We start from the raw sequence: 24,016 nt of genomic DNA, 5'->3' as shown, positions 1-24,016 counted from the left end.
TGACATTAATGACTGTCTTTGCATAGCTCGGTAACTGCCTAGTCCGTTATTTGTTCTCGGATGTGAAGGGCGTCGATGCACAATAAGGCGATCCTCCCTTACGATGGTGAGAGGTGGTAGACCGGAATTTTGAAGACGAATATGTCTGCCCTCACCAACCCAAGCAGTCCAACATGGGGCTACTGTCACATCAGAATGTTTCACAAATCCGTATATTGCACAACTCGACCAGTTGGCCAAATGGAGACCCACAATGAGGCTACTTCCAAACCCTGTCAGGTGCTGATGACGGTGTCTCACAATAGTACGTGGCTTCCCCGACTCCTCTACAGTACTCAGTATTTGACTCTCTTATTCCCCCCTCTATGCCCTGCACCTACATCTACATGATTACATTGCGGTTCACAATTAAGGGCCTTGAGCCGTGCACGGCTCGCCATCCCACCATTTGGTTTTTTCAACCTGTTTTAACGCATTTCCATCTCACCACGTCGATTTAAATTACTGGCGTTACTGAGTTGCTGTTTTGCCTGACCGTCATCTGTGCAAGTAGCGCGTATTGATATATCCCCTCTGAGAGGATCTTTGCTTGGCTGCTATTACTTCCCGGTTGCAGGTTAGAATCTTGCCTCGGGCATGGATGTGCGTGGTGTCCTTAGGTTGGTTATGTTTAAGTAGTTCAAAGTTCTAGGGGACTGATGACCACAGAAGTTAAGTTCCATAGTGCTCAGAGCCATTTGAACCAATTTTCTGCCCTGTGGCCGTTAGTGTTCTGGTTACCTGCCCTGGCGCTAACGTAGTTTTTACGCAGTGTCTTTTCCTCACCTGTTGTTGCTGTCCAACACGGTGTGTAGTTTTGGCAGCTCAGTTCACATACGCGTTTTTTTGGGGGGTAGTGATACTTATAATTTTTTGGGGTCCTTGAATTCTCGTGTACTCCGTCGTGGCAAGGAAGCGGTTGGTCGGTCGTTTCGTGACTGTCCCTTGGTTGGGTTCGCACGAATTAAGTGTTGCTGGACTCACCACCTGTCTCGCCTAAGTGAACGAGAGCAGACCAATCTACTGGACACTCCTGAGTGCCGTTCTCTTAATTATTCTTTTGGCAGTCTTAATGTTGTCGTAATTTAACTGTATTTTATATTTTTAATTTGGCAAGGTTAGTTGTGGGCCTTCATCCCTGGAAACATGTTCTCAGAGTTTCCTTCAAGTCCAAACATTATCGCCCTCTGCTCTTGAAAGGTTATTGTAATTTCCTCTGAAAGAAGTTATTGTGGGCCTTCCGCCGTTGGTGCTGCAAAAAGGAAATTTTTAAACTGAATGTATTGATTTACCGATTGTTGCAATATATATTTTACTTTGCAGCCTTCAGCCATCTTATTGCGTTTGTTTATCTCTTTCTGTGCACCTTGTGGGCCATCAGCCCTTTTATCATCTTAAAACATTGTGGCCTTCTGCCTTCAGTAATCATCATAGTATATTTGGAATTTGGAAGATTTAATCCTTCAGCCGCTCCGCATACTGATCTCATATATGTATACGACTTATCTTATTCGTAAATTTAACTGTGTGTCATGCCTTTTCAAAAAAATCGTTCAAATGGCTCGGAGCACTATGGGATAACTGCTGAGGTCATCAGTCCCCTAGAACGTAGAACTGTTTAAACCTAACTAACTTAAGGATATCACACACATCCATGTCCGAGGCAGGATTCGAACCTGCGACCGTAGCGGTCGCGAGGTTCCAGACTGTAGCGCCTAGAACCCGGCCGGCTGTCTTTTCAAAATTGAACTTATTCTAAAGCATCTGTTTGGGGGCCCTCAGCTACGAAGCAAATTTAATTTTTCCAAAAGTGTGTTTGTAAACTAAATGATAAATTACAATTGTGAAATGAATCTGACCGCAACTCGCTTGGCTCTTTCCACAATCATAATTACCTGTTAGCCCTGCGTGATTTAGCGGGCGTTTCAGGCCTGGCAGAGGGTTAATCAAGCCACCTTTAAGCTACTTCTCTACCGTTCCACTCTCGAACCGAACAGCGTGGGGAAAAACGAACAGTTAAAATCTTCCCTCGAGGGCTCTGATTTCTCTTATTTGATTATAATGATCATTTTTCACTATGAATGTAGGAACCAATAAAATATTTTCATACTCTGAGGAGAAAGTTGGTGATTGAAATTACATGAGAAGCTCCTGCCGCAGCGAAAACCGCCTTTGTTTTAATGACTGCCACCCCAATTCGTGTATGATATCCGTTGACTCTCTCCCTTATTTCGGGATAATACAAAACAAGCGGCCCTTCTTTGAATTTTTTCGGTTTTCCTCCGTCAGTCCTATATCTTACAGGATCCTTCACCGCGCAGCAGTACTCCAGAAGAGGGCGGATAAGCGTAGCGTTAGCTGTTTCTTTAGCAGACCTGTTACACTATACGAACAGTACTAATGCACCCGAATGGCCGTTCTACCTGTCGCAGAGAACTGCAGTTATAACCATTTACACAACCGCCGATCATTTGTAAGAAGTTACATTGACATCCGATCGTGTCTTTCATGTACTTAACTTTTTTGCAAGGCTGTATATTGGGATAGGGGAGAATATCCTAAGAAACCGTGACCTCCGCATCCCACCCTGTACCCTCAGTGGAACGCTATATCCGTAACTCACGTATTTCAATATCAGCCAAGTCACCACTGCTGGACAAAAGCCAAATACGTAGGACATGTTCAGCATATGAGTTGTTCCAAGCTTATTCACCAGGATCTTTACGGCGAATTGTGGTCCGAGGTATAATGAATTAGGACCATTATAAACCCTGTTACATGGGCAGGACTTTGCAAAAGAGAGATCCAGCACCGTTTCGTGCATACTACTGCTGCTGTGTTTGAGGTTGAACTGTACATATATGAACAGGCGATGATCCCGGAAGCTTTGAAAAATGGTACAATGTCCAGTCACTACTGCTGTGCACATCAATGTGTCACGACACTTCCCACGGCAAAATCGAACTCTACAGTCACACAAAACATGCATATAACAGAAATCGAGCAGATGATGTGTGAAGCGTTCACCCTGGAAAAGGAGTAACGGTCGACGAAAACGTCGTTAAAACGTCACCTTCATATTATTTGTACTTCTTAATGGTTCAAATGGTCTGAGCACTATGGGACTAAACTTCTGAGGTCATCAGTCCCCTAGAACTTAGAACTACTTAAACCTAACTAACCTAAGGACATCACGCACATCCATGCCCGAGGCAGGACTGGAACCTGCGACGGTGCGACCGTAGCGGTCGCGCGGTTCCAGACTGTAGCGCCTAGAACCGCTCGGCCACGCCGGCCGGCTGTACTTCTTCGTTAGACGTCTTAGGAAAGGGTAATGGAAACGATTTTGAACAATAAAAGTTATTGACATTTTTACAGTCGTATTTTAACGTGAGTTGTTGAAGAGGAAAGTAATATTCTTTCTAAGTTTGTGTCTTTTCTTATTCTTCTAAACAGAAAATTTCACATGTCAAGATAATAAATCGTTTACATTTTGCTTTAATTCTGATTCACGTTGGAGGTGATTGGCAGGCAAATTTTACAATATCTCCTTTTGTTGTTCGTATTCGTTGCTTGTAATGACCAGAAAGAAATAAAAATCGTTGTGAGAATTGGTCAATGCGCACACGAACCACGTTCTGTGTATTTACTGTCGTGTGCTCGGTCCCATTTTTCTCAACGACAGGCTCGACAAGCACCTTAGCAGAGTTCCATGAATAAAGTAAGAGCAATAACAGGGACCACTGGTCGAACGCGAAAGTTTGGAGTGCAGCTGGGAGGGGGAGGGGGGGGGGGCTCCCCGACGTTTTGTATCGACTCGAATTGGCAGCAAAGTACAGGCCGAAGCTGATGAAATGCGCTTTGAATCAAGTTCTGCCAACTGATTTGTGAGACAAATTAACTTCCTTTACTTCAGTAGTTTTCCCTTTTGGTCTCTTTTCCTTTAACGGTGCAGCAACTTCAGGTTTACTCAGACGGCCCTACAAAGTGTTGTCAGAATAAAATTAGATAGTAAGCATAGATATTAAAGTTATTCGTAAAAGAGATTTGCTCTTGAAACTTGCGATGAAAGTGTGTCTTTGTCTTCATCTTCAAAGTCGTTTTCAGTCCCACTCTCTTTCTTTCTGAGCTCTGTTAGCTAATACTGCAAAGCTTCTAGACAAGTGATAGTTTGACAAATTTAAAAGCTCTACCTCCTACTGAGTTACTCAGACTTCATTTATAAGAATTTAATATACACACATTATTTAGTTAGTTACATTTTCTATAAATCATATTCGCGATAAACATTATGATACAGAACGTATCAACTGCGCAAACACAGAACATACTTTTTCTAACAAAAGAAAAATACTTCTATGACTAGATGCCAAATATTGACATTTATTTTGCTGTATAAATGACTAATTATTTTTAGTCGTGAATATTCTTCCATGGAATAGAAGTAGCTGTTAGGGAGAAATAAATATAATCTAGGCCTACACATGAACTTACTTCTACTCCCTATAGCGAACTTCAATGCGAAATGTTTTTAATAGTTTCTACAAAGAAACTATATCTCGAAATCCGGCAGAAAATCCAAAGAGATTCTGGTCGTTTGTAAAGTACATCAGCGGAAAAAAAACAAAATCAAAACCTTCACTGCGCAATAGCAGCGCTGATGTTACTAATGACAGTGCGACTAAAGCAGAACTACCAAATACGGTTTCCTGAAATTCCGTCACCGAAGAAGGCGAAGTAAATGTTCCACAATTCGAATCAAGAACAACAGGCAAGGCAAGTAACTTAGAAGCTGATATCCTCGGAATATCAAAGGAGCTTAAATCCTCTAATAGAGGTAAGGTCTCCGGTCCAGCTATATATGTTAGGTTCCTTCAGAGTATGTTGATGCAAGAGCTCCATATTTAGTAATCATATACAACTGGTCGCTCGCCGAAAGGTCCGTACGTAAACACTGGAAAGTTGCACAAGTCACATGAATACCCAAGAAAGGAGGTAGTAGTAGTTCGCTGTATTACAGACCCATATTGTTAACGTCAACTTGCAGTAGGATTCTAGAATATGAACTGTACTAGTGGATTATGAATTATAATCAGGACAACGATTTATTGATAAACAGAGAACATGGGTTCAGAAAATATCGTTGTTGTGAAACATAGCTAACTGTCTATCCCCAAAAAGTAGGGGATGTCAAATTGATTCCATATTTTTATATTTCCAGAAGTATTCTGACACTATTCCTCACAAGCGACTTCTAATCAGATTGAATGCCTATGGATTAGTGACTTCCTGTCACAAAAGTGACAGTTCGTACTAACTGAAGGAAAGTCATCAAGTAAAACAGAAGTAATATGTGGCGTTCCACAAGGTAGTGTTAGAGGCCCTCTGCTCTTCCTGATACACATAAACGATTTAGGAGACAATCTGAGCAGCCCTCTTAGAAAGTTTGCAGATGATGCTGTGATTTACCGCTTATAAAGTCATCAGATGATCAAAAGGAGCTGCAAAATGACTAGACAAGATAACTGTGTGGTGCAAAAAGTCGCTGTTGACGCTAAATAATGTAAAAAGTCATCAAAATGAATACTGAAAGGAATAAACTAAATTTCGGTTAGACGATAAATCACACAAATCTAAAGGCTCTAAACTCAAATAAATACCTAGGGATTACAATTACTGATAAATTGGATCTCCCAGAATATTATCCCATAAGATAATGAAAAGGATGAAAATATGTTAATTGACTTCTATATAGGCTATTATCCTTATGGCAAAAGTACTCTTACTTAAACGTGTTAGAATGTTTCGAGTTGCAATTGTCATCAATATGTACACTTAACTTATTATTTCTGTCTCATAACTTTTTCCTTCATTATCATATTCAGTTTAATTACTTCATTAATGAAATCATGTGAATTTTCCTAATTTTTTTCTCCTCTTTAATGCAGCATTAGGATTTAAAAATAGCCGGCCGCGGTGGTCTAGCGGTTCTAGGCGCTCAGTAAGGAACCGCGAGACTGCTACGGTCGCAGGTTCGAATTCTGCCTCGGGCATGGATGTGTGTGATGTCCTTAGGTTAGTTAGGTTTAAGTAGTTCTAAGTTCTAGGGGACTGATGACCACAGATGTTAAGTCCCATAGTGCTCAGAGCCATTTGAACCAGGCATTCAAAAATATTTATGTTTTCTTCTACATTTCATTCGATATAGCTAGGACGGCGGAAGGGTTCAGTTTGATCAGAATGTATACAAATTATCCAACAACAAAGTGGCAACAATCAGCAGTCATGCAGAGCAGTTGCTGCTCATTTTAGCAACTTGGCAGGTGTAAATTCTAATCTACCACAGTTTATATCGTGTCATTGTTTGTCCACAAAACACGCTTTCGAACATGTCTCGTCAATGTGGACTTTCTGATGAAGAAGTGTTACATCTCTTAGAGAACACCGAAATTGAATCAGAAATAGACTTGACGGATGAAGATGATGATTATGTACCTGAGACAAGTAGAAATGATAACATTGTGAACGAGGAGCGATTAGTGGAAAAGGATTAATATGGTAAAATAAATGTCGTGTGACTAGGGCCTCCCGTTGGGTAGATCGTTCGCCGGGTGCAAGTCTTTCGATTTGACGCCACTTCGGCGACTTGCGCGTCGATGGGGATGAAATGATGATGATTAGGACAACACAACACCCAGTCCCTGAGCGGGGAAAATCTCCTCCCAGCCAGGAATCGAATCCGGGCCCTTACGATTGACATTCTGTCGCGCTGACAACTCAGCTGCCGGGGGCCGACAGGATTAATATGCTGATCTACGTCTATCACTGCCTCTTTCATCTTAACAGGCACAGCTGGAAGCGTCAACAAAGATGGTTTCTAGGGATGGAGCCCTGTGAGAGTCTGTCCATTTTTCATCTCCTGGAAGAAGGTCGGCTGAAGGAGAGAGGAGGTCCCACTGTTTACGCTTGCCAGCAAGTAGACGACTCTGTCACTAGTGCCTTCCCTCTTATTTTGGAGGAAGCAGTGCAACACCTCATGAAGAAATACTCAGAAATGCCTGAAAAGTACTAAAAAAACAATGACTGGACTGTGTCACTTGATGAACTGAAGAAACTGATTGCCATCATGTATGCTTGGGGTATCATTTATACTAAAGGTATGTCGGTGGATGATAGCTGGTGGCACACTTCGTGGTCTACTTTTATCAAGGACATTATGCTAAGGGACAGATTTTAGGAGTTTTACAGATTTCTCCATTTCGATGAAATATCAACCCGAGCTTAACGCCTGACAGCTAACAAATTCGCTCTTGTATCTAAAATTTTGGGAAAGTTAATTGACAACGGTATTCGTTCTTACTGCTCTGGAGAAAATATAATTAACCACTGACGAGCAACTATTACTAAGCAAAACAAGATGCAAATTTACTCAGTTCATTTCCAACAACCCAGACAAATATGGTCTCAAATTCTGGTTGGTTATCAATGTAAGAACAAAGTATGTACGGTATGTAACGCTTCCCCTTACCTCTGCAAAGAGGACATGCATGGAGAGAAGCAACCACTTGGAGAGTACCTCGTTCTACGTCTCATGGAGTCATTTGTAAATCAAGGAAGAAATGTGACAGCAGAGAACTTTCTTATGTCTCCTCAACCTGCTAAGAAACTCAAAGAAAAGGAAACTTCATTAGTTGGTACCATGAACAAGGTCCGTAATGAAATATCCACTAACGTAAGGAAGCCCAGTACTGAAATACTCTCCACCATTATCCTTCACCATACTGGTAACACAGACTGCACCATGAGCTGCAGCTCACTAAACAACGCCTTTTATCTAGAGAGAATAAAAAGAGTCATTTTGTTCGCACTAAGTTTGTCTGTGGAAAGAATCTACCTGAGTACCTTAGACCTTTTTGAGCTATAATTATTTCATATACGAATGCTGAAATGTTTGAGGCAAAGAATATTTTCTAACGGTCATACTATCACAACATTGAGGGACTACCACTTTCTGTTTATGACACGACAATCTTTATACTTGAAACGAAGACTGAACGTAAGTTATCTGATTCTACTCAGTGAATTAGAGTGCTAGACGACCGCTTGAATAGTCCACATTCATTCATTTATTCATTCGTTTATTCAAACAGAAACAGGTGACAAATCATGCAGCCATTTACCTGAAACTATCGGATGAAAGACTACATCAGCTTCTGACAAATTGGCGTCCTTTACTTGTGGTGTGAATAATTTCGAAAAAACAAAAAAAAGGAATGTAGCAATCAATATGATATAAATAATACCTCATGCTTCTGGATCTAAACTCGACGTCTGTAGAAGTTCAGTATGTATATTTCATCAGTACGCGGCTATTGATCTAAAACCTCAAAGGGAAACCGCTCCGCCAATGTGTTTTCAGGCTTTTGTTATACATACAGCTGCCTTGCAGCTACGTGGCTTGAGTGGGTCAGTACTTGATGACCCCTCATTTTCCTACTACAGTTTTCAGGCCTCATGCTGACTGCTGCCCAAACCAGATGTATGCAAGAACAGTCCAAATTGGTCCAGGAGACTTAAATTACGTAACGTGTAAGTGACAGATGACTCGAGATGGCAGTAGACACTAGGAATGTCACTCATGTGTGTGTGTGTGTGTGTGTGTGTGTGTGTGTGTGTGTGTGTGTGTGTGTGTGTCTGTGTGTGTTTGCGCCTGTGTGAGTTTTTCTTCGAGGCATTTCAGTTTCGGTTTGTCTTTTAGTTTTGCTACTGTCAAATAGTGTCTTCAAGATAGAGAAAAGAGTCTCATTACAGAGATTTGAATTCCCATTTGTATTTTCTTTCGTTTAGTCATGGCTTTTTGGGAATTATTCGCAATGATTACGCTTTTCGAAATATCATACAATAGGGACTTCCAGGACCTGTTTTCTTAGTTGTTGTTGAATCTTCCGTGTTGCCGTGGTCCATGAAACTCTTTTGGTCTGCGCTGGGCATCTTCAGAGGTGCTCCTGGTTCTGCTGAGGCTTGCCGACAGACTGATCGGATGTCAAAGAACGATATAAATACCGTGAAAAGGTGACGTGGTAGAAATTTGCACGTGATCGGCACAGATAATCCTTGTCAGAGATGAAATTTAACTATCGAACTGTCGTCTGCCAACGATAATACTTACCTGTCGAATCTGTAGATCTACTGTCCGTGTGCCATTAAATTTCGTTGTTTCTTCTTTTCTGTTAAAATTATCCCTACGATTACATATTTCGATTGCTTCTCTATATAGTCGTGGCTTTTCGAAATAATCGTATGGGGTACAGAATAAAGAAATTAATAAACATGGAAACAAAATGGCGTATTTTATGAGCTTGAAGTAACACGATAACAGAGTACTTTCTGTATACAGTAAAATTGTTGTCACATCAGAACCATAAAAGTACCAACAAATATAATTTGAAATTGAGCTTATAAATCTTTCATTTCGAAATCTCATGAATTTCAGCTTAAACAAGACGTTTATTAACCGATGAACATTCGCGGACACTAGGACGTAAGCGTAATTGCTGAACCTAGTAAATAGTACTAGTAAACAAGCAGTTCGATAGAAAAGTACGTAAGAAATAATGAAATATTACGTGGAAAGGACTAATGACATAAGGGAATGGTATGTTTCTTTGCGTGTTTGTTGTAAAGACAGGAGCATTCGTTTATAGTTGCAGATGTAATGCTATGAAGAAAACGCGCTGTTGCACTCGAGCCGGCCACTCTCACTAACAAGGAAATGCGAAGCTGAGTTAACAGTTTGCACAAAAAAGTCACAACGAAGTGTATGACAACAATTCCATCTGTCTACTTGCTTTTCACTACAAATCATCTGAAACAACAATGACACATGTCGGAGTTAAAGTAAAGAGTAATAACTCTCTGTTCTGTTTAGTGCGTCACCATTAATTACTATCTTAATAAACAAGTACGAGGCGAAGCTTCAAGAAATCTCAGGAATTATATAACAGCAAAAGAATAAAGCAAAGAGGTTATCATTTGACAACGGCTCTCTGTTGAGTTTGTTAGGCGGGCAGAAGAGTGTTGGGTGCATTTAAAGGCCTTGAATGAGCAGCAGCGCAGTGACTCTCGTATTGGAGCACCACTGAAAGGAGCCTTATTACCATCACGAGGTCAGCAGCTGGACGCGGCAAGCGGCTCTGGATGCTCACCTACGAAGTCGACCTTCCGTAGATACTTGAGCAGCTCCATGCCTTTGATGGGCTTCATGGCGTCGCACAAGCCGGGCCTTCCGTGGCACAGCTCTCGGTGCATGTCCCTGCAACGTCATACAGCAAGTGTTAGCGTCCACATATGGTTCAACCACAGTATGACATCACCATATTATTGATATTTCTGCAGTACTAGTTTTACGAAATTTATAACAAATTTGTCTGTCTGCGTATAGTATAGTTGTGCAAGGTTATTTAGCTTATACAATATCACCAAGCTACTAAAAAAGCTAGTTGACTCCTGTGTATTAGAAGGGTAAAACAAGAAACCCGCAGAATTATAGACCAATATGCTTAACGTCTGTTTGCTACAGGAGTCTTAAGCATGTCCTAAGTTCGAATAAAATAAACTTCTTGAGATAGAAAAGCTATTAGAATGAAAGGTCGTTATTTCGGGTGTCGGTCAAACACTAAATTTTAATCTGTCAGGAAGTTATAGAAATATATATGAAGATGGTATCTGTACTTTCGGGAGGCTCAGCGGCCATTTGACCATCTTCTTCTGTGCTGATGCACAAACAGTGCCCGAACTCTTACGGGAATCGGCAGTAAAGCCGCCAGTAATGATTATAATGGACAGAGGCACTATGGAGGCAGTGCGGGACAATAAGTTGCGAATGTTGGTCCCACGGGAGGCATGCCAGAGATAAGCCCCTGCAGTTGCAATATCCTGTGTCTTCGGTGGTTCGACTCTCTGTAAGGGAACACATTTTCAACTGTCCCCGTGTACTTATGTCAACGCCTGTAGGCAGCTAAGGGTATTCATCTCATTTTAAGTTACAGAAATGCTTTTATTCACAAATCATCTTGGATATTGAAAGTAGCTCTCGTACGAAACTCAGCATTTGGCGCCCGAAATGCTGCGAAACGTGCATGGGGAGGGACAGGCAGATTCCATATTCTGGAAACCGCAGAGACAGTGCCACAACACATACTGCCAACGAAGATCCGAGCATACAGAGTTCCCAGATATGTATGGCTCAAAGAAGTTTTTTGAGTAATAGAATTCTGTACGTTCTCTTAGACGGCGGGTGTTCATAGAGGACATGGTTAACGTCAGAAGCGCCCCAGGGAATTCTCGTAGGACCACTTTATTCCCTGTACATAAAAGATTTGATGCATAGGGTTACCAGCAATCTGCAACTATTTCTCGATGGCGCTGAAGTGAACGGGAAAATGTCGTTGTAGGGTGACTGGATGCCGTGAACAGAATACCCCCGAGTAACAGAAACGCAAAAACACAACACATTAGCTTGCCTAAAGCACCCTTATCTCCAAAGTAAACCACAAGGGCTCCGTAACATTCAGATCTGTTGATTGTGGTGGCCAGGGCAGATACAATTCATCCTTGTACTCGCAAAACCAGTTCTGGACGATGCCAGTTGAACAGGGGTCCTGTCGTCTAAGGACATAGGATCACCATGGGATCACCGCTAGGGTACAAATATTGCACCACTGGATGGACCTGGTCAGCCAAAATGGTCACATGCTCCTTGGCAGTGATGCGAACTTGCAGATGTGAGGTAACGGGCGAGTTGTGGCGCCTTGAAAATATTCTAAGTTGGAGAGTTGGCGGCCACCGCTCGAGCAGTTCGGTTAGCGGGGACTCGGCAGGCCCGCCGCCTGCTGCCGGACACCTGCCGGAGCACGTGGTCCATCGGCCGCGTGGCTGGGAATTCCGCTGTGACGTGGACGGGCTTTGTGTCGATGAAGGAGACACGCCGGGAGTGCCAAAGATGGCGTTAAGATAGTCCTTGCAAATTTTATTTAATTGCAATCTTTCATTTATAAATTTATGTATTACATTCGTAATTCGCAATTGCCTAGTGATAGAAACATTCGACCATTCAATTCATGTGTGTATTCTTATGGTATACTGTAGACTCAGCAGTATTTGGCCTGTAATGCGGCAACTACGTATCCCAGTCCCTAGACAACGAAACCAGCTAAAACTATTAATATTGCAACTCTGAGTTTGTGGGTGCGTAGTTATTTGGGAAAGCCCGCACAGAGCACTCACGGGGCCCATGGAATACCACGATCTGGCTGCCCAAATCGTCACCGTTCCCCCGCCATGTTTCACTCTTCGGACGTAAATTCGCGAGGAAGTTGGAAACTACACTACTGGCCATTAAAACTTCTACACCACGAAGATGACGTGCTACAGACGCAGAATTTAACCGACAGCAAGAAAATGCTGTGATATGCAAATGATTAGCTTTTCAGAGCATTCACACAAGGTTGGCGCCGGTGGCGACACCTGCAACGTGCTGACATGAGGAGAGTTTCCAACCGATTTCTCATACACAAACAACAGTTGACCAGTGTTGCCTGGTGAAACGTTGTTGTGATGCCTCGTGTAAGGAGGAGAAATGCGTACCATCACGTTTCCGACTTTGATAAAGGTCGGATTGTAGCCTATCGCGACTGCGGTTTATCGTATCACGACATTGTTGCTCGCGTTGGTCGACATCCAATGACTGTTAGCAGAATATGGAATCGGTGGGTTCAGGAGGGTAATACGGAACGCCGTGCTGGATCCTAACGCCCACGTATCGCGAGCATTCGAGAAGACAGGCATCTTATCCACGTGGCTGTAACGGATCGTGCAGCCACGTCTCGATCCCTGAGCCAACAGATGGGGACGTATGCAAGATAACAACCATCTGCACGAACAGTTCGACGGCGTTTGCAGCAGCATGGACTATCAGCTCGGAGACCATGGCTGCGGTTACCCTTGACGCTGCATCACAGACAGGAAACCCCTGCGATGGTGTACTCATGGACGAACCTTGGTGCACGAAAGGCAAAACGTTATTTTTTCGAATGAATCCAGGTTCATTTTAGAGCATCATGATGGTCGCATCCGTGTTTGGCGACATCGCGGTGAACGCACATTGGACGCTTGTATTCGTCATCGCCATACTGCCGTATCACCCGGCGTGATGGTATGGGGTGCCATTGGTTACACGTCTCGGTCACCTCTTGTTCACACTGACGGCACTTTGAACAGTGGACGATTTCAGAGGTGGCTCTACCCGTCTCTCTACCCTTCATTCGATCCCTGCGAAACCCTACATTTCAGCAGGATAATCTACGACCGCATGTTGCAGGTCCTGTACGGGCGTTCCTGGATACAGAAAATGTTCGACTGCTGCCCTGGCCAGCACATTCTCCAGATCTGTCACCAACTGAAAACGTGTGGTCTATGGTGGCCGAGCAACTGGCTCGTCACAGTACGCCAGTCAGTACTCTTGATGAACTGTGGTATCATGTTGACGCTGCATGGACAGCTGTACCTCTACACGCCATCCAAGCTCTGTTTGACTCAATGCCCAGACGCATCAAGGCCTATTATTACGGCCAGAGGTGGTTTTTCTGGGTACTGATTTCTCAGGGTCTATGCACCCAAATTGCATGAAAATACAATCACATGTCAGTTCTAGTATAATATATTTGTCCAATGAATACCCGTTTATCATCTGCATTTCTTCTTGGTGTAGCAATTTTAATGGCCAGTACTGTATATGAAACAATATTTAGCCGATCAAATGACTTTTTTTCCATTGCTCCGTAGTCCCGGTTCTGTGGCTTCAGCACCAATTTTTCCACTTGCGGATATTTGCGTCACTGATGAGTGGTTTTGGAATTCCAGTTCACGCCGGAATCGTCTGTTTATGGAGCTGGTGCTGGCGGGGTTCGCGAGTGAGACATTCAGTTCTGCAGTGACTTCCGGTGCTGTCGTCCTGTTATCGTTCGTCGCACTACTCTTCAATGAGCGTCTGTCACGAACATCCAACACACAGTTTCGTCCACGTGGTGACTTACAGGATGAAGTGATCCCGCTTTTCTAGATGTGGTGGGAACTTGCATATGGCGCCTCTTGTAACAGGAAGAAGTTAGTTTACTTTCTTTACGGAAGCAACCGCTACGGGGGCACCAACAATTTCCCCGCGTTTGAATTAACTTAGCTCCGACGTAATGCACTCACAACGACACAGAACACTGTTACGACGCTCGCAACGCATAGAGGACAGTGCACAGATAACGTTCGTGGACAGATACAACAGAACATCCAGCAGCCTTGGCTAGCATCAGCATTTACGCTCAAGAGGGCATTTGTTGCGTCTTTTCATACTTTTGGTATACAGGACATAAAATCCCGTTTGAGGCCTGCGATCATATTTATGTTAATAATGGGCAACCAATGCTGTACTATCGCATGAGATGTTCAGTTGACTCTTTTATTAGAACATGTTTAAAACATGTTACGCGTTACTGGTTTACACCCGTCTTCAGACATCTGTTACAAAAAAGTACAAAACATAATTGAACAGCACACTCAGCACGTCTCAATGTGATAGAAAATGAGATATGGTCGTATGAGTTACATACCACGAAGTTTAACTCCATCCTAGCGAACTAGGAGCCGGTCGGTGTGGCCGAGTGGTTCTAGGCGCTACAGTCTGGAACCGCGCGACCGTTACGGTCGCAGGTTCGAATCCTGCCTCAGGCAGGAGCACGTGACCATGAAGCGCCCCCTACCGAGGGCTTTTCGCTCCTTGTTGCCTTGTTTAGCGCCAGTATACGCTCTACCTCAAGACTGCTTGCGTCGCAATCATTTGTTATTCGACACTTTCTTTGAATTGTCAAGACTGTACCCCTGGTTGGTTAGGAAGGAGTCGAAATTTGTGGTATGTAACTCATGTGACCAGATCTCATTTTCTATAACTTTAATACGTGTTGAGTGTGCTGTTCACTTATGTTTTGTACTTTCCTGTAACAGATGTCTGAAGATGGGTGTAATCCCGAAAAGAGTAACATGTTCTAATAAACGAGTCAATTGAACATCTCACGACTTTATTGCGATAGTACGGCATTGGTTGCCAATTACTTCCATACTTTTGTCCAACCCCTGTATATCTGGTGTGATGAACGGCAGCTTGCTAAAAATATGGAAAGATGTAAGATAATGCAACGCAAATACTACATCATCTTAAATGCGAATCTTTGGAGGAAAATGATCGTCTTTTCACCAAAAAAATTTATTGTGCAATTTCAGAGAACGGGAATACGCGACAGACTGCACAATTGTTCTACTGCCACCAACGTACAAGGTAAGAGCAATTAGGGCTCACATAGGAGCGTATGATCGATCCATTTTCGAGTGGATCAGGAAAGGGATCGACTAGCAGCGGTCAAAGGTACCTTCTGCCACGTCCCGTGTATGTGTGTAGATGCAGAACCTTTAAGAGAGTTACTGCTCGTCAGTGCTCGAAATAAACCAAATTAACGTAAAATTTGCAGACACAGGTGCTGGCATCCATTATATGCTATATAGTAAGTGCTTTGAAATTGCTATGGCTTGGGATCTCGAACAATGGCATCTCAAACTATTGACAGCAGTTTCTAATTCCCGGGAAAACTTAATAACAGAGACTGTCATCGGTCATTTCAATAGTGTATTTTAGTTTCCATTGTACATTTCTAGGATGGGTTCATCTTCATGATTCGGTACGTAATTCTGTTGAACAGCGTCGAAAATTTTGGTGCAAGTCGCTTTCTTTTAATCGGTACTTGGTGAGATTGCGTATTCGTGTCTGGATAGGCGACAATAATTTGCTTGACTGGTGCTACGTGCAATTCGCAACAATGAACAGGATAGTGCAAAGCGAATTTTTGTGAGGATCACCATCCAACCATATTGCTTGTAGCGCACAATTAACGCAGATAGCTCAGAGGTTCTTCTATGGATTGAAATAATGGAGCCGTGTAGCGAAATTTAATGAAGTCAGATGCAGACGAAGAGAAATACGACAGAATGTAGTGAAGAAAATACAGTACAGAATTTGTGTGATGGGCACATTTGGCAAAAACTGGAATTGTGTGTTGTAGACAGCGTGAGAGACTGCGGGTTGGATAAAACGGACAAATGAATTTTTATTTCGTCGGCTTGAAACAAATTTAAAATGTACTGGCACTTTCAACACAACACTATTGAAGAAACACGCCGATTTAATGAAAAACTGGTCAATATCAACGAACGCTCAGCGCAGGGTTTTGACATTCGAGCAAGATGGGACTAAGTGTCTTCCAACATTCAACTTCAATATTCCGTACTATTAAGGAGTATAACTATTCAACGGACCAACTGTGCCACTGCAAGGGAACGAAGATGCTATTCTGCAGTGATGAGCATGTAATGTGATGTACAGTCTCTACCTTATTTTTGGTAGTCAATGGGAGTGACGTGAGTTCTCTTTTCATCGAGTAATCACAATTCTTACTTGTACACTAGATATTTATGAGACCTGTGTCTTTAATAGTCTATATGTTACGCCGAGGAGGTTCTGGGTACAAGCAATGTGATCTTTCGTTGTCAGTATCTTGTCATTGACTGTGTAGTACTCGCGTATAATCAGTACAGAATCATAAGTCGGTCACGCTGGTGAGCGGTTTGGGAAAGTAACTAGCAGAACATACAGGATGTTGCTTTTTGGAAATATGGTTTTGTAAAGACTGATTTTGTAAGTGTGCTGCACTGCTTGCTTGCGTGTAATTTATGATGAGTTCGAGAAAGGCAAGTCTTCGGTATGATTTTTCTTTAAGGATTCGGGACGGTTAGTTTCACCGTCGAGACGAGATTAAACAGAATTGTCTTCTCACAGGGCTTGTACTCATAATCATACGTTCACTACTCGTCTACCGTTAAGTAATATGGCATTGTTATAAATTTTTATAAGAAGTGAAACTGGTGAGCCGTGCGCCGCTCGCGTTTATCCCATTTATGGTTTGTCATCTTCTATTACGGCACTGCCGCCTCTTTTTCTTATTCCATTTTCTGGCGTCACTGACTTCCTGCCTTACTTGCTAGTGAGCGGCAGCAACAGCGCGTATCGATAAGTGCACTGTCGTGCCATCTCTGGAGCGACCGATAGTATTTCCAGGTCGTCGTGTGTCTGGCAGTCAGTTCGGGACGGACCAGCAGTGCAACAGGGACGCAGCAGCAGTGAAGTCAGGGGGGAGGGGCGATGGGAGGGAACAGAACAGAACAGGACAGGACAGAACGCCAGTGAGTTTCCGACAGCCAGTGCTCGTCGACTGCTGGCGACACGCATGAACCGTCCGACGGAGGGAGATTGGAGTGGGACGACCGTTGGTTGGTCGTTCGGTTGGTCGTCTCATCGGCCGACATATACTTGGTCCTTCCACCGTTTCCGGGCCTGGGCAATTGCTCGTTTGACGTGGAGCAGCGAGGAATTCTCCGAGGGACGTAGTTTGGCCGGGGCTGCTGGCCGTCTCTACGAGTCTCGGAGTGTGTGGACCTGTTCCCATTGCTACGAGGTCCGTGGCTCACCGACCCTGGATACGAAAGTTGAGTTTTGATTTAATCTACCAGAAAGTCAAGACTATTCACATTGTGTCGTTTGGAGTTCGTTGTCGGCCGTTGGGATATTACCATGACTGTCGATCGGTTGGGTTGTTGTCGGATCGTGAATGGTTGGCCCAACTGCCTATCTCACCTAAGCGAGCGTTAGTGTTTGAATTCCAGGCTGACCCTCGAACATCTGAGCGGCCGTGGGTGTACTGCCTATTTTTATTTGTTCTCGTTATTTGTATTTGTATGGCTTGTAGTCGATTAAAAAAAAAAGATTGCTTTGCCCTTAAGGCTTAAGATTCTTTAGGCCTTCAGCCTAATTTAGAGAATTGTTTCACGTAAGACCTTTGGCGTTTTAAAGATTTTAATGTTGTTGAATTTTAAGTGTTGGGCCTTCAGCTGATTTTGAGTTTGAGTTGTTTTGCTCTTAAGGCCTTCAGCCTAAATTAAAGAATTGCTTCACGTAACGCCTTTGGTATTAAAAAGAAATTGTTAGATTTAAGTGTTAGGCCTTCAGCCAATTTGAATTAACTTATTTGCTCTTGAAGTGTCTGATTCCTTGGGCCTTCAGCCGAAATAAAGAACTGTTGTAAGATAAGGCTTACCTTTTAAATATCTGATAATGCTTGCGTTTTAAGTTATTGGCCTTCAGCCGTTTTTAAATTAAAGTGGCGCTCAGCCGGTAATTAAGTCCCAAAGATGAAAGCTGTGTTTTCAAAAAAAAAAAAAAAATTCTTTTGGGCTCTTGTAATGTTTGATCAAATAATAAAGTTGTATGTTCGAGTGTAACTTACAGCCCCTATCCACAATTTAAACTACCTGTCTTGTCCTGTGGGTTTAGCAGGGCGTCTCATTTCGTAAATATTTTTACTATTGGTAAAAGTCAGTTTCATAATACAGTTTTTTAAATGATAGCTTCTACAAAAACATTCAGCAGATTCAGTTTGTTTTCACCTACCCCTTACTAAAGTTTTATTTTGTAGCTGACTGTCACCGCATTGTACTTAGCGAAACACAATTACTTAAAGATTAAAGCATCACGTGCTTGGCATAGCTGCTTTTCCTTTCACTGCACTTCGGCGAGGTTTTCTTTAGCTGGTTTGCTGGTGCACTGTATTCTAAGTTTCATCACTTTCGAGCAGCACCGAGTTTCCGATGCTACAAGCTAAGTCTCGAAAGTTTGTTAGGGCGACTTTAACATCACTGTTAGGACACAGTAAGATTGTTTGCAGACAAGCACTGCATTACAAATTATCATCAGGCTCATTTCAGTTAAAGTTTAATTCAGATCTCGTTTCTTTTGTCAGACATTCTTATTCTCACAGCGCTGTATTACATCTTCGCATATGTGTCACTCAGCGTAGGAACATCATCTTTGGAGGATGTGAAAGATGTAATTAGAGTCAACTGCCTCTCACAAGGGTTCCAGGTGTAGCATATAATGATGCCCTATTCTATGCAATTTTAACTCAATTTTAAGCTAGCACAAAATTGATTCACATTTGTGTTACAGAGGGATTCAAAAAATTAAGTGGGCTGATAAAATAAAAGATGTAAAGGTTCTTCACAGCAATGGAACACCTAGAAAACACTTGGATCAAGGACAGGGACCAAAGGGCTCCGGGTAAAAATTTTGGGGTAACACACAGACTCGAATGTATCAAACAAATAATTACCATGTTGAACACTAGTGCTGCTCTGAGACGAAGAGCCACAGGAGGAGAATTCGTGGTGGGTCACACAAACCACACAGATCCACAATGAAAGCAGAGACTCATCTACCAAAATCTTTTGCAGAAGACGTACCCTTACTGGTTCTGATATACAATGGCCCAACTATATCCATTTTTCGATAACTCTACTTAACTATGATTTCAAACAATATGTTAGACCATTCAGCAATAGATTCAGAACAGGTCACCTGTTGTAACCGTATCAGGCGAGTGATGTTCCATGATATGGGGTGCTAATTATTGAACTATATGGAAAAAAAACGTAAATTAGTTACAAACTACGTCGTGCACACACTTTATTCGTCATGTAGACGTCATTACAGATACTTGGATTTAGGTTATGACATGTTCGATATGCCTTCCATTATTGGCGATGATGTGGCGCAGACAAATAGCGAAATTCTGCATGACCCGCTGAAGTGTCGGAACATAGATGCTGTCGATGACCTCCTGAATGGCTGTTTTCAACTCGCCAATGGTTTCGGGGTTATTGCCGTACTACTTGTTTTTAATGTAGCCCCCCAAAAAAGGAGTCGCATGTGTTCACATCCGGAGGATATGAAGGCCGATCGGGGCCCATTCCAGTGGCCTATGGTTACCCCAGAGCCAGAATTAGGTCCCCAAAGTGCTCCTCAAGGACATCACTCTCCTGCTTCGATGGGGTCAGATTTGCATGAACCACATCTTCTAGAAATCAGGGTCACTTTGGATAATGGAGTTGAAATCACCTTCCAAAACCTAAATGTACCGTTCGGTAGTCGTCGTGCCATCAAGGAATATCGCACCGATTTTTCCGTAACTCGACATTGCACACAATGCAATCATCCGTTGATGCTGAAGAGACTTCTCGATCGAGGAATGAGGATTCTCAGTCTCCCAAATGGACCAATTTTCCCTATTGACGAGCCCATCCAAATGAAAATGGGCTTCGTAGCTAAACCAAACCACACAGCTCGTACTAACTCCCATCATGCACCGCAGCCAACCGCGAAGTTTGAACGCCCTAACGCTGATAGTTCAGAAGTTATGACGATTTTATTTCATATACACTCCTGGAAATGGAAAAAAGAACACATTGACACCAGTGTGTCAGACCCACCATACTTGCTCCGGACACTGCGAGAGGGCTGTACAAGCAATGATCACATGCACGGCACAGCGGACACACCAGGAACCGCGGTGTTGGCCGTCGAATGGCGATAGCTGCGCAGCAATTGTGGACCGCCGCCGTCAGTGTCAGCCAGTTTGCCGTGGCATACGGAGCTCCATCGCAGTCTTTAACACTGGTAGCAAGCCGCGACAGCGTGGACGTGAACCGTATGTGCAGTTGACGGACTTTGGGCGAGGGCGTATAGTGGGCATGCGGGAGGCCGGGTGGACGTACCGCCGAATTGCTCAACACGTGGGGCGTGAGGTCTCCACAGTACATCGATGTTGTCGCCAGTGGTCGGCGGAAGGTGCACGTGCACGTCGACCTGGGACCGGACCGCGGCGACGCACGGATGCACGCCAAGACCGTAGGATCCTACGCAGTGCCATAGGTGACAGCACCGCCACTTCCCAGCAAATTAGGGACACTGTTGCTCCTGGGGTATCGGCGAGGACCATTCGCAACCGTCTCCATGAAGCTGGGCTACGGTCCCGCACACCGTTAGGCCGTCTTCCGCTCACGCCCCAACATCGTGCAGCCCGCCTCCAGTGGTGTCGCGACAGGCGTGAATGGAGGGACGAATGGAGACGTGTCGTCTTCAGCGATGAGAGTCGCTTCTACCTAGGTGCCAATGATGGTCGTATGCGTGTTTGGCACCTTACAGGTGAGCGCCACAATCAGGACTGCATACGACCGAGGCACACAGGGCCAACACCCGGCATCATGGTGTGGGGAGCGATCTCCTACACTGGCCGTACACCTCTGGTGATCGTCGAGGGGACACTGAATAGTGCACGGAACATCCAAACCGTCATCGAACCCATCGTTCTACCATTCCTAGACCGGCAAGGGAACTTGCTGTTCCAACAGGACAATGCACGTCCGCATGTATCCCTTGCAACCCAACGTGCTCTAGAAGGTGTAAGTCAACTACCCTGGCGAGCAAGATCTCCGGATATGTCCTCCATTGAGCATGTTTGGGACTGGATGAAGCGTCGTCTCACGCGGTCTGCACGTCCAGCACGAACGCTGGTCCATCTGAGGCGCCAGGTGGAAATGGCATGGCAAGTCGTTCCACAGGACTACATCCAGCATCTCTACGATCGTCTCCATGGGAGAATAGCAGCCTGCATTGCTGCGAAAGGTGGATATACACTGTACTAGTGCCGACATTGTGCATGCTCTGTTGCCTGTGTCTATGTGCCTGTGGTTCTGTCAGTGTGATCATGTGATGTATCTGACCCCAGGAATGTGTCAATAAAGTTTCCCCTTCCTGGGACAATGAATTCACGGTGTTCTTATTTCAATTTCCAGGAGTGTAGTTCAACAGCTGTCACCCTGTAGGTATTTTAGTAGCACACAGTGTGTACCAGTTCCGTTGGGATGCTCGTGCGAAATTCCAAATTGAAATGCCGTCTCTTCGCGAATTGCGACATTACGATCTTGGAAGTTTCAGCAACAGCCATATGGATCACTGAGCCGGCATCCTGGCCGTGAATATTACAGTACGTGTCTGATGTCGGAAAACTGGGGTTGAGCAGCGAAGCAATACCGAGTTTTGTGTTAAGTTTTGTGACTGTGGGCGAGAATTCATTGACTTCGACCTGAATACTGAGAGGCAGATTCAGGGTTGTTCCTCCACGACAACATCCCAGCCCAAAAACGTGAACATCGTGCGTCAGTTTTTGATCAGCCTAAGGATGACAGTCCAGGATCAACTGACGCATTCACCGGATTTGGCTCCAGTCGACTTCCAGTTGTTCCCCAAATTGAAGCTGGCAATGAAGAGACGCAGTTACGAGGCAGTTAAGGCTTTCACGACAATTGTACAGCAGGACTACAAGCAGTTTCAATAAAATGTCTACAGTGACTAATTCAAAACCCTTTTAAAAAGATTCCAACTTTATATTGCTTCAGGCAGACGCCGTTCTGAATATATAAAATAATGGCCATTAAAATGCAACACTGTAATGGCGGCGTGCAACATACGCCAAAATAGCACGAAGTGAACTGCATGCTTTTCAGGGCAACCAGGCAAAGAAGGAGAGGGGGCAACAAAGCTATCTACATTCTGTGCATAACAAAAGATTATGCAGGGAGATACTCATTCACTATCACGTTTGAATGTTGATTGTTCACGAGAAAATTGAGTTATGCCTTGAGTAAATGCACCAACAGCGGTCGGAATTCGGCAGTGGCAGGATCATGTCCTATCCAGACTGCCTTTATGGCTCCACGATAGTGCTGCTTGCGCTGGTCTCGATCCCACAACTGTTAAGTGAATATTTAAGCAATATTTTGACAGCAGGCAAAACGTTTATGACTTCTTAAGGCGGTCTATTTCTGCCTAAAGTTACTTTTTTCACAAATCCTCATCAACAAACGAAAATTATTTTTGACCAGTAAATTATGACCAAATGGAGTACAAAATGGTGGCCAAATTATCTCTGCATAATTCCGCAAGTAAACGGTTCGCACGGTTGATGTACATGTCTGCAATCAAAATTAAACAGCGGTTGATCATCACAATTAAATACTCTCTCGCGATAATCTCAAATATAAAATTTCCTGAACTCCACTTCAAAATGGCTGCCATTTGAATTCGTAGGTACTAAAAATCGATCTATTTTGTTGCCTTTAAATGTCAATAAATAAGATTACTCGAAAGAACTGTGACAGAAGCCCGAACAACAGGGCACTGACGTACTAGAACATGAATCTATACTATGAAATGGTGTATTGATGATGGCTAGGCACTAGCCGAAATCTAGATTTACCGAATAAAACCTGCAGAAAAGGACGACTGATTGCTGTGCTGTGTCAATTGGAAATCAATTGAACTTCCCTGCATGCAGTGTCGGCAGAAGGGAATCTAATGCCAGAGTGGAAAATTTTCGATATCGAAAAGACACTGGGGGTGGACGATTGGGGTTGTCACACCAAGCAACAGCAGAACTCAACAGATAAATAGTTGGCACCAAAATATAGGAGAGTATTTCAATGTTTCCTTCTCAGTACTCCCTAATGATATACGCAGCGCAGTAACCAGTGAATATCAGAGAACATTATATATTAGTGTTGCCCCTCAGTCATACGAGAAAAGAAGACAGATTCTTTAATGAGAAGCTTTTATTTTTTAGCTTGTCAAAGAATATTTATAAAAAATACGATTTATTTAGTTTTATTATGTTAGGAGGGTGATTTGGTTTAGTTTTTTATTTTCTGTTGTAGTCTAGCACTGAAGTACTTTTTCGGGGGAGTGGAAGGGCAAAGTCTCCTTCCTCCACTCCACCTTTCGTTCGCACTTCAGTTTCCAAGGAAGGGCAAAATCACGGGAGAAAACAGTTTAGACTGAGTGCTCGGTTAATGGAAACCCAACTGGCGAGCGAAAGGTGGGGAGGAGGTAGGAGAACGCCGCTGCCTCCCACCCTCTTCCGGGACAAATGGCTCA

The 24,016-nt window shown here is 43.5% G+C and overlaps 1 protein-coding gene across 1 annotated transcript in view; it reads right to left on the bottom strand.

Moving 5' to 3' along the window:
- LOC126354248 (metabotropic glutamate receptor 4-like) overlaps window positions 1-24,016 on the bottom strand; it is a 769,434-nt gene that overhangs the window by 127,661 nt on the left and 617,757 nt on the right. The window contains exon 6 of the mRNA XM_050003756.1: window positions 10,245-10,351. Coding sequence (XP_049859713.1) covers window positions 10,245-10,351 — 107 coding nt within the window. The remainder of the gene's footprint in view (window positions 1-10,244; window positions 10,352-24,016) is intronic.

The sequence above is a fragment of the Schistocerca gregaria genome, chromosome 3 (assembly GCF_023897955.1).
Source record: "Schistocerca gregaria isolate iqSchGreg1 chromosome 3, iqSchGreg1.2, whole genome shotgun sequence".
Lineage (NCBI taxonomy): Eukaryota > Metazoa > Arthropoda > Insecta > Orthoptera > Acrididae > Schistocerca > Schistocerca gregaria.
The sequence above is the reverse complement of the archived record's forward strand: the minus strand, read 5'-3'. Positions and strand labels throughout refer to the sequence as shown.